At 37.4% G+C, this 12,002-nt stretch overlaps 1 protein-coding gene across 1 annotated transcript; it reads left to right on the top strand.

Moving 5' to 3' along the window:
* The first annotated feature begins 298 nt into the window (after window positions 1-298).
* Window positions 299-10,990, top strand: LOC125837577 (protein SUPPRESSOR OF GENE SILENCING 3). The gene is made up of 6 exons (XM_049516671.1): window positions 299-437; window positions 7,033-8,017; window positions 8,155-8,449; window positions 8,564-8,808; window positions 9,384-9,541; window positions 10,262-10,990. Exons 2-6 carry the CDS (start codon window positions 7,052-7,054, stop codon window positions 10,491-10,493), a joined length of 1,896 nt encoding a protein of 631 aa, XP_049372628.1. The 5' UTR covers window positions 299-437; window positions 7,033-7,051; the 3' UTR covers window positions 10,494-10,990.
* Window positions 10,991-12,002: the final 1,012 nt, after the last annotated feature.

Genomic DNA, 12,002 nt, shown 5'->3' with positions numbered 1-12,002 from the left:
ATCCAAACGTTGATTCCATCTCACGATTTTATATCATAATATGATATCACATGTCCAAACACTGATTTCATTTTACAATTTTATATCATGATATGATATCGCATGACCAAACGTCTACTTTTAGTAAATATGAAATAGAGAGGAAGTAAAGATCAACATCACACATTTTGAATGATGAAAGTGTGCAAAGTTATATAACAAATAAATTAATTAATTAAAATTACACAATAATAAATAGACTACAATTGTTTTATATATATATATATATATAAAGGTGTCACAGTGTGAGTAGCAGATTCTTGAATTCATCAACTTGTTCTCCATTTCTCTCACTCAAAGACCAGCTAACTCTACACTTGCTCACTCTTCTTTCTCCGGCGAACTTCGCTTCTACTCTTTCTACCACCGCCGGTCATCTTTTCGGGTGAAGCCCAATTGTAAGTCCTCTTTGTCGATCAAAACCCTAAACCCTTTTACTGATTCTGTATGCATTTTGTGCCATAAAGTGGATTTTCTGATTCTGGTTAATGGATGATACCCTTAATGTCTTTACATTTTTCTGGCGAAAAACCTAAAGATGAATTTCACGGTTTTGAGTTGTCAGTAAATGTTGTTGTTGTTGTTAATGCCGACCCTTGTTCTCACCTTTTTGTCGATCAAAACCCTAAACCCTTTTACTGATTTTGTGCGATTTTTTTAACTGGGGTTGTTGATGGATTTTGTGCCATAAAGTGACCCTGATTCTGACTTGCCAATTTCCTTGTTGTTTTTTTTTTGGTTAATAGATGATACCCTTAATTCTTTACATTTTTTTCTGGCGAAAAACCTGAAGATGGATTTCTGGGTTTTGACCAATTTTGGAACTAAATTGGATATGGGTTCTTTTTTTGATTTCGGATATGTAGAAACTAGCTAACTACATCTTGGGGAAGCGAATTGTGGGAGATGGTTAATTTAATTTGTGAGGAACACTGATTCAGTTGGTGTTTTAGTGTTCATGGGGATGGAATAAGTGGCTAATATCTCATTATTTGTTTTAGATTTAATTGAATTGGTGTATGATAGTGATGATTCATACAATGTCTTGCATTTGGTTTTCGTATCCCTTTGTGTGAAAAAATAGCAAGAAATTGATTGAGAGAAAATTCTCTTTTCTGTGTATTTGACATCACTGCAAAGATGTGTATAAATACAACTCACGGAATACGTGAATAACAAACTGTGAAAAGATAATGGAGAACAGGACTAACCAACTATGAAACATGTCCTACTTTATCTAACAAACTAACGTGTCCTACTTATCTAACAAACTAAAAGATAATTACAAGGAATTAAAAAATATATGACTTATCTTCCAAAGGCCTTTTCGGAGAAGAAACACACCTAGTAGACCTCTATCTTCTTCTTCGTTACTGCTTCACCATTATCTACACCAACACCCCCCCCCCCCCCTCAAGTTGGAGGGAGAGGAAAACACACCCAACTTGCCCAAAAGGTTACGGTGAAGAGGCCTTGTTAAGGGCTTGGTGAATAAATCGGCTAATTGAGACAAAGATGGAGTGAATGAGAGTGAAATTAAAACAACAAGAAATTGTTTTCAGACGAAATGGCATTCAAGCTCCACATGCTTGGTTCGCTCATGAAAAAAGGGATTCTCGGCAATATGTATCGCAACTTTGCTATGCGAGTGAAGAGGAACCGACAAAGCTATAGGAATTGAAAAATCAATGGATAATCGCACCAACCAAGTCAACTCGGCAACAACTCAACTCATGGACCTATACTCAGCTTTAGCAGAGCTGAGGGAGATAGAAGTCTGCTTCTTTGAAATCTAGGAGATAGGAGAAGCACCAAGAGCCATGCAAAATCCATTTACTGACTTTCGAGAATTAGAGCAAGTCCCCCAATCTGAATCACAGAAAGCTATCAACTTAAAGGATGGTGATGAAGACATGAATAACCCCAAACCAGGGTCCTTCAACAAGTAGCGAAAGACACGAAGAGCAACATTCAAATGAGGGGCCCTTGGATCTTGCATATATTGTCTCTAATGTTGTATTGTAAAGGCAAGATCTAGGCGAGTATGTGTGAGATAATCTAACTTTCCAAGTAGATGGCGATACAAAGTTGGGTCTTTGATTAGATCACCCGAATTAGCAATCAATTTTGATGTGGGATCAAGAGGGGAAGATACTGGAGTAAGGCTGAGAATATCAAATTCTGCCAACAAATTCAAAGTGAAGTTGCGTTGACTAAGAATTAGACCCCGCTGCTCGCGAAGAACCTCCATACCAAGGAAATAGTGCAAGTTTCCCAAGTCTTAAATTTTGAACACTTGATTCAGGAAAACTTTAAGTCCATTCATCTCTTCGATGTCATTTCCTCTTAACAAGATATCGTTTACATAGATAGCCACAATACATATAGAAGAATCTCTTTTCTTTAAGAAAAGGCAATAGCCATTTAACGAATGAGTAAAACCTTTGAAATGTAAGGCAGAAGTCAATTTGGCATACCATTGCCGAGATGCCTGTCGAAGCCCGTAAAGGAATTTTTTCAGCCTACAAACATGATTTGAGGAAGGAGGAGTAAGTCCGACTAGAAATTTCATGTACACCTTCTCATCTAAATCTCCATGTAAACATGCATAATCCACATCCAGTTGAAATAATCCCCAATTCCAATTCTTCTTGACTGCTATAGACAAGATACACCTAATTGTAGTCATTTTAACCACGAGTGAAATGTTTCATTGAAATCTATTTCCTCTCTTTGTATATCGCCTCTAATTACCAATCGAGCTTTGAGTATTTCCACGCTTTCATCTGAATGTTGTTTGATTTTATACACCCATTTACAGGGTAATGCCTTCTCCCATGAGGTAACTCCACAACCTCCCAAGTTTTGTTTAGTTCAAGCGCTATAATTTCATTAGCCATGGCATTTTGCCAACCTGGGTGCATCATAGCTTGGGTGTACCTGGTAGGTTCTTGGAGGTTTGAGACGGAATTTATGAATGCTTGATTTGTGGATTGGAAAAAGAAAATTGAGGAGGAGTAACAGGGGAAAGAAATTAGGAACTTATGACATTGGTGAGTTGCAAAGCGTTGCAGATATAATCCTTTAGATAACTAGGTGTTTTATGAGACCTAGAAGATTTTCTAAGAATATTATCTACAACCATAGGAGAAACTGAAGGTAGGGGAATGTTAGCAGGAATAATAGGAGAAGATGGAGATTCAAAGACACCAGGGTGATGATCATCAGGAAAAGCAAACTTAGTGATAGGTAAAATAGGAATAGAATTGTCCTCTATGGACAAATTATGAGGGACTAAAGTAGGCAAAGGATCCTTAGGACCAACAATATGATCCTTAGGTAGAAAGGATTCGGTACATTCACCAACTTTAGTAGAGGCAAAAGGAAATATGTTTTCATGAAATATCACATGTTTTGAAACAAAAATTTTCTTGGTTTGAAGATTAACTTAAAACCATTCATTCCACGAGGATATCCCAAAAACACACATGACACAACTCTAGGTTCAAACTTTGTCCTATGAACCAAAAGAGTGGAAGCGAAACACAAACAACCAAAACATTTAAGACTGATAATTTGGTTTAGACTTAAAAAGAATCTCATAAGATGTTTTGTATCTGGGAACTTTGGAAGGAAACCTATTAATCAAATAGGTTGTTAAAAGACAATCACCCCAAAACTTAATTGGTAAATGCGATTGAAAAAGAAGCTCTCTAGACGTTTCTAATAGATGCTTCTGTTTCCTTTCCACAACTCCATTTTGTTGTGGAGTGGAAACACAAGTTGTTTGGTGAATGATGCCTTGAGATGACAAAAACTCTGATTGTAGTTTTCCCGTCCCCAATTCAAAAGCATTATCTGATCTTATTTTCTTGACCGTAGTGCGAAATTGCCTCTCTATCATGATTAGAAAAGATTCAAGTACTGTAAAAGCATTTGATTTGGAAGATAGTAACAAAGTCCATGTTCCTTTACTAAAATCATCTACTATAGTGAGAAAATATCTGAAATTGTCATGAGTAGGATTGTTGTAGGGTCCCCAAGTATCTACATGAATTAATTCAAAAGCAGATTTTGTAGAAATAGAACTAGAAGGAAAAGGGAGTTTGGACGGTCTAGCCATTGGACAAATAATACACGGAGATAGAAAATTTGAACAATGAGATACTGGAATAGACCGAACTTTTCTCATATTGATTAAGGGCATATGACCGAGTCTATAATGCCATAGCTTCTCTTTTACATCTGAAACAGGAATATTGAAACTAGCATTTAAAATAGGAACAAGATGTGCCTTCTTGGAATTAAAACTTGACTAGAAATAAAACTATCTCCGGAAGCTGCAGCTTTAGACTTCGATTTTAGAATGTAGAGTCCACCTTTATCTTCACCAATCTCCAGTGGCCCTTCACAAAAGGGCCCGGTAGAAAGCAAGAATCAGGAGTGAAGAGAACATGTTGATTAAGTTGTTTACACAACTTGTGGACAAACATAAGATTGAATTTAAAAGATGGAATATAGAGAACATTATGCAAGATCAAGTTTGGCAGAAGAGTAACAGAACCATAATGTGTGACCTTAACTTTGTGAGAATTGGGAAGAGTCACCATGATTGGAACATTATGCAAGATCAAGTTTGGCAGAAGAGTCACAGAACCACAATGTGTGACCTTAACTTTGTGAGAATTGGGAAGAGTCACCATGATTGGATTTCCTAATGACTTAAAATTGGAAAGAAGATACATGTTAAAAGTCATATGTTCAGATGCACCACTGTCCAATATCCAAGAATTGATGTCTATTTTAACCAAAAATGCATAACAATTGAAAAAAACTTTTCATACCAGCACAATTGGCACTCGTTGTGGCTTCGGCATTGTTATCACTTTGCTGTCCCAATTTGAATTGTTGAAGTAATTGCAAAAGTTCTCCCATGTTCTCCCGAGTTAGAGTTTTCACATTTGAAAACCCATTGCCTCCTTGATCAACCTCCTCTACAACGTGGTAAGCATTGTTAGCCAAGGTTTGGAATTTCCTTTGCTTTGTGAAGTTGAAATCTGGAGGAAATCCATGAATCCTGTAGCATTTGTCAATGCTATGTCCTGCCTTTTTGCAGTAGGTACATGTGCTTGAATTCTTCTTTGATTCAACAGATCCCTTTGGTGGTTTGAAACTATAGTAGTTTCTATTTCCTCCTGATTGAGTTGCTACGATAAAAGATGTAGAGTCCCCTAGATAGACAGGAGAAGTATTAATTTCTCGTTGCTTTTCATCTTGGATAACCAAGGAATAAACCTGTCCAATAGAGGGTAAAGGGGATGACAACAAAATATTGCTTCTAACACCAATAAAGGACTCATTCACTCGCACACACAAACACAAACAAAAAAAGAGTTTAACGCATCTAGTTCATCCCATAGACTCTTCATTTTAGTGAAATAACCTGATGTACTAGAGTTACCTTGCACCACAGCATTCAGTTCCTTTTGTAACTGGAACAATTTTGCACCATTCGTCTGACCAAATCTATTTTCCAAGTCGCTCCAGAGTTCTTTGGCACTTTGGGAGTAAAACACCGATTCAGCTATCTCTTTAGATAAAGAGTTGAGAAGCCACAAGAGAACCATGTCATTGCAGCGTGACCATGCCTTTTGGAGAGCCAAATCTGCAATTGGAATCGTCAGTGAGCCATCAGTAAAGCCAAGTTTGTTTTTGGCAGAGAGCGCAATTATAACTGCCCTTCTCCATCCACTATAGCTTTTCCCATCAAACACTGTGGAAACGAGATTCATCCCTGGATAATCAAAGGGATGAATATAGTAGAGATGAGTTGGATCGATGACATTATTTCCAGCAGAAAGAGTAGCTGGAGTGCTTTCAATAATTGGATTGGAAGTAGAAGACGTGGGTGCCATTGCAGAGAAGATGAAGAAAAGAGAACGAATTAAGGATTTTAGGCAGATTCTAACCTGCTCGGATGCCATGGAAAAATAGCAAGAAAGGAATTGAGAGAAAAATCACTTTTCTGTGTATTTGACATCACTGTAAAGGTGTGTATAAATACAACTCATGGAATACGTGAATAACAAACTGTGAAAAGATAATGGAGAACATGACTGACCAACTATGAAACATGTCCTACTTTACCTAACAGACTAACGTGTCCTACTTTATCTAACAAATTAAAAGATAATTACAAGGAATACAAAATTATATATGACTAATCTTCCAGAAGCCTTTTCGGACAAGAAACACGCCTAGCAGACCTCTGTCTTCTTCTTCGTTACTGCTTCACCATTATCTACACCAACATTGTGTCTCATGATTAAAAGTTCCCTTTTTGTGTGTGCTCTGTTCCTAGAGTTGACACTAATCTATCTAGGTTACAAATTTACTTGATTCAGTTGGCCTACTCATCTTTTAATACATGAAAATAAATCTTGGGGAACAAATCTTGAGATCAATTCATGTACAAATGCTGGTAGTATCTCTTAGTTATTCCCATGAATGGAGCATAAGAAGAAGAGTAGGGAACTCATTTTAATTTATGTGGTGCAGGCCTAGTGCACATTATGTTTTGGGGTTTGTCTCTCGTCATTTTCTTTCTAATATCTGTGTTACACATTAGGTTTTGGGGTTCATGCTCTCAAAGTGTACCTGCCTTTTCTTGTTCCATCATTTATTTCCCTTGTTTGTGTTCCTGTTTGTTCTTTTTGCTGAGTGTTACTTTTTCAGATTTGCAGTTTAATCTCTGCTGTCTATTTACAGTTTAATTTATACTGGCTGGTATCTATGTGTACTGAAAATGCTTTAGGTGAAATTTGAATATCTATATATATATAATAACATGTGACAAGTGTATATTTTGGATGTTTTTCCTATTTGTTCTAATTATCAGCCATGCATGTTATGTTGGTGAAACGTTGCGCTACCTATGATTTATTTTTGGCAGTGATTGAATGTTGATTCATGAGTATATGTTTTTGTCTCCAGCTAACAGCTTCATCCAAAGATGAGTTCCAGCAAATGGGTTGGGAGGCCTTCAAATTCATCAGAAAAGCAGAAAGCTTCCTCTACACCAACAGTTGAGGAGATAAATCGAGGTGTTGGAGATATTGGTTTGAACTCTGAACAGAATGAAGGATGGGAAGTGTATGCTAGGAAGCCCAAGAACAAGGGTGGAAGCAGTGCTGGGAAGCAATGGGCTCCTCAGAATCCTAGTCCAAAAGCTTGGGGAAACCAGAATACTAAAGCTTGGGGTCATCCAGATGTTGGTAAGAAATCGGGAATGCGTAACAATGCTGGATCAGGGCGGGGTTCTGGAAATAACTGGTCTACACCTAGTGATCCTCAAAAACTTGCAAGGCCGCATCTATATGATGGAGGTTTCCCATCATCTGCTCCAGTTCCTCCTGCTCTGAAGAATGGTTGGGATTGGTCTGCTAGAGTTGCCTCAGCTCATCCCAAGGATAATTCCCCTGTTGCTGATGATGATGATAAGGCCAGTGAACATGATGCTGAGGATAATGAATTGGATTTTCTTGATGAAAGTGATGATGACCTTCACAGTGATGACTTTGATTCAGATGTGGGTGAAATGAGTTATGAGACACGCAAGAAAAATCCTTGGTTCAATCAACTTTTTGACTCTCTTGACAGTTTGACTGTTACTGAGATCAATGATCCTGAACGACAGTGGCACTGCCCTGCATGCAAAGGTGGTCCAGGCGCAATTGAATGGTTTACAGGGTTGCAATCATTGATGACCCATGCAAAAACGAAAGGATTAAGGGTTAAAATACACAGAGAACTTGCTGAACTTTTGGAGGAAGAGCTTCGTCAGAGAGGTACTTCTGTTGTACCTCCAGGTGAAGTGTATGGAAGATGGGGTGGCATGGAATTTAAAGATAAAGAAATTGTGTGGCCACCAATGGTGATTATCATGAACACAAGGCTTGATAAAGATGAAAACGATAAGGTAGAGTGATTATTTGTCTTCTGTTTGTTTGATTTACTTTTATTTACCACTTTATTGGATGGCTGTCTAATACCTCTCTCCCACTCCCCCTACCTCTCTCCCTCTCTTTCTCTCTCTCTCTGAGCTGTGTTTCACAGTGGATTGGAATGGGGAATCAGGAGCTGCTTGAGTATTTTAGCTCTTATGCTGCTGTCAAGGCTCGACATTCATATGGTCCACAAGGCCATCGTGGCATGAGTTTGTTGATTTTTGAGGCCTCTGCAGTGGGATACATTGAGGCTGATCGTCTCAGTGAGCATTTTTCTGAAAATGGAAGAAATAGAGATGCATGGGAACGTCGTTCAGCCCGCTTTTATCCTGGGGGGAAACGTCTGCTCTATGGTTACATGGCAGATAAAAAAGACATAGATAACTTTAATCAGCATTCAGCTGGTATTTGTGATTATTTTTTTCTCTGAACAAATTGTTGTACTTCAGTGAAATGTTGATCTTCCCTGTATTTAACAAATATGTCTGTTGAAGTTTGATTTCACGTGTGATTTGTAGGGAAATCAAAGTTGAAGTTTGAGATGCGGTCATACAAAGAAGCTGTTTGGAATCCAGCCAAACAGATGAGGGAAGATAATCAACAACTAATATGGTTCAAGAACAAAGCTGCTAAACACCAAATGCAGGCTAAAGCTCTTGAAGAGTCTCTCAGTTTGGTGAGTGAAAAACACCGTCAGACATTGGAAGAGAACAAGATAGTCAGATTGAAAACAAAGATGCACCATGAACAAATCAAGGAAGAGGTATGTAAGAAAATGACAGATATAGTAATGTGGGTACTACTAGCACCATTTGATCAAAATTTGAATCCTTGAGACGTTAATGCCAATGTTACTTGGACTCTCCACAAATGCTGGCGAATGCATGTCAGATCCTCTGGAAGTAGTGGATTTTTGGAGGATCTGACACGGGTGCGGCAGTTCTTTTTGGAGAATCCAAGCAACATAGGTTAAAACTGCAGTAACTGACGGCTTCATGTATTTAGATGATGATATATTCTTTGATTATTAACTCCTAATTGCAATGTCTGATATTAAATTCTGTTTAGTGGTATGACTAAACCGTGTCTGATATTACGTTCTAAAATTGCTTACAATTGACACTGGGACAACTTTGTCTTGCTTTGACATTCAATTATTCATAGAAGTCAATCGTTGAACTTTTCTTTGCCTTCTGCATTTGGATATTTTTTTTCATGTCATTGGTGTTTTCTATTCTTTTTTCTGGGGAAATCATCCCTTAACTCTTTCCTTGTGTTTTTAGAATGTTGTCCTCCTCTCTACATGCAATCCGATTCATGTGGTTATACTTTCTGTAGATGGAGTTTCAAGAACAGTTCTTCAAGGATCAGATCAAAATAATTCACGATGCCAGGACTGCCAGGGAGGACAATTTTGAAAAGACACAGCAGGAGCAGCGTGAGATGGTTAAACAATCTAATGCAAATACTTCCTCAGTTGAGGATCATCGGGTCAGGTAAAACATTCTTTTAAAGGCTTCATTTAGGTACCTGTAGTTTGGTAGGTATTTTGCCTTTGCTTTGTTAACTCTGGAACTGAATCAGAGAAATTAATTCTTGTTCTATCCCCTGCTGTGTTGGAAGAAATTTCGTTATGATCCATTTCTGCATGAAAATTAGTGGCTCCACTAGGGGCCCAGAACAAAAGTATTCTTTTTTGGCCCCTATTTTAACTTGGCAATTACAATTTTGTGTCTAGATTTTTCATCTAGGAATTCCTTGAGTTCTTTTTATTTTTCTTCAGAATAAATTCTTTTGTTATTCAAAAATACTGCCTTTGGTTCCTAGTTGGTTTTCCTCTATCATTTTACCCTTATGAAAGCTGCCACTTTACCTGATAAGAAATAATTTACCCTTATAAATATTGCTGTAGGGTTTGAGTGTTAATTTTTCAAGAAGAAAAACCCAAAGATCTCCCAAATCCAAACATTCACGTTTGTTTTGCGAAAAAACAAAACTAAAGTATTTTCTCCTAATACCAGAACAAAAGCCAGCTGATTCTCAATCTAGACACCACTTCAGGTTTATTATAGTTGTGATCTCTCTATGTGTGTTGCAAGGGAAATCTCAGACCTTATATTACGCTTCCTGAGATATTTTATCAATAAAATTGATGCTTTGATAATTTTCTAATGATCCAGATTTTCCTTATATTTTATTTGTCATTTGCATTTCAGGGCAGACAAAGTTGCCAAATTTATCAAACTCCAGGACAAGGAAATGGAGGAGTTTGTGGAAGAGAGGGAGAATCTGATGCGAACTCATGACGATAGGATAGCTGCATTGAGACGCAAATACTGGGAAGAGGAGGTTGAACTTGAGAGGAAATTCGACCTTGAACTGTCTAAGCTGATGGAGAAGTACTCTCCAAAGCAATCAGATGAGGTCAATAGCAGTGGCACCATGTGACCCACATTCTTATAGTAGTATTCAAATATCATAGGCGCGCTTTAAATTGCTGATGAACTTAGGAGGTATGGCTTAAAACATGTGAGGGAAGGTCCTTATCTTAGTAGTAAAGCGGGCTAGTTGCAAGAAAATGAGGTTTCGTGCTGCACAAAATGTTTTTTATATCCTGGTCTGACCATGAGTTCTGATGATGCTAAAACAAGCGAATGCCCTTGAACTATTAGTCTATGACTATTGTTGCAACAGATGCTATTCAGATACTTTATTTGTTGTAAAACCTGTCTAGCACCCTATATTTGATCACTTAAATTGTGGCTGATCTTGAGAGACTGGTATCTGCTAATTCTGATCTGATCTGATTATTACTTGTGTTAGGATACCAGAGTGCTTGTACAACCTACTTTTGTGAGAGGAATGGGCATTTGCTCTAACCCTCTACCAAAAATGCTTGCTTCATCTCCTGTCATTCTTTTTTCTCGTTGGTTTTTATTTTTCTTCCTTATGCTCTAATATCTGAATTTATGATTGAATATTATTTTGGTAGATAGGTCTTGCTCCAACGCGTCTCATCTCTCTCTCTCTCACACACACACACAAAAAGATATTTCAAATGTAATTTTTGTTATTAATATCTCACTTTGAAGAATGCTCAAAATTTAAAGGCGGAATGACTTGGGAGACCCTTGTACTTGACTCTGTTTGTCAGTTGGATCTTCTACTCACCACTTTACCAACTAAACCCTTCTATTAAAACACACATTTTAAATACCTTTTTAACCTGTCTATGTGACATTTTTGTTCAAATTGCGTGTAATACAAAAGCTTTAGGCGTGTGAGGCCTTTCAAAAAGTCACTTTTGTCCTTCAACCGACTAAGCGGACTAGGAAGGGGTGCCCTTGGTTGGACTGATAGCAAGGGCTAGCTTTAGACGATCTTTCGATGCAAGCTAATCAAATCACTCTGTTTTGAAAGCTATTGAGATAGAGGCAGGTATCTTCTTTCCCCAATGAGTACAACACCATTATTGATTAAAATATTAGCTCTCTCTCGCCTTTCACTCAATGGTTCTTTTGAAATTCTTCCCGATTTTTAATTATTGTTTTTTCCATTCTTCTTCTTGTCTTTTTACTCATGTGGATCAGCTGATTTTTTTTAGGGAAACTAAATACTCCATAAAAGCAAAATAATTACAAACATATACCCCTTTACATTCATACCACACAAAATGATTAAACTATATACCCCAACTAATTTCACATAATTGATACTAAATCAATATTATATACTGTATAGGTATCATTAAGGCTGACAATTTTGCAAGTCTGAAAAAATAGACAAGTTTATATTTGAAGTATAAAATTTGACAAGAGTCACCTTTTGTTGGTTGTGGGCATACCGCTTTTGTGGTAGTGTCTCTGAACATAACCTCAAATACCTAGGAATGAGAATGTCAAGTTTTGACACTAGTCCCACATTTTCCATAGGTTCACTTGTATACTATTAACTAAA

This window comes from Solanum verrucosum, unplaced genomic scaffold (genome assembly GCF_900185275.1).
Source record: "Solanum verrucosum unplaced genomic scaffold, falcon-dt-bn FXZP01000263.1, whole genome shotgun sequence".
NCBI classification, from domain to species: Eukaryota; Viridiplantae; Streptophyta; class Magnoliopsida; order Solanales; family Solanaceae; genus Solanum; species Solanum verrucosum.
Note: the sequence above shows the minus strand (reverse complement) of the source record. Positions and strands in the feature narration are given on the sequence as shown.

What these genes read in the sequence shown, in the direction of transcription:
- LOC125837577 (XM_049516671.1), top strand. Translation starts at nt 7,052, where the DNA reads ATGAGTTCCAGCAAATGGGTTGGGAGGCCTTCAAATTCATCAGAAAAG. An exon ending in ATGAACAAATCAAGGAAGAG is followed by an intron (nt 8,809 to 9,383) that starts GTATGTAAGAAA and finishes TACTTTCTGTAG; the next exon opens with ATGGAGTTTCAAGAACAGTT. An exon ending in GTTGAGGATCATCGGGTCAG is followed by an intron (nt 9,542 to 10,261) that starts GTAAAACATTCT and finishes TTTGCATTTCAG; the next exon opens with GGCAGACAAAGTTGCCAAAT.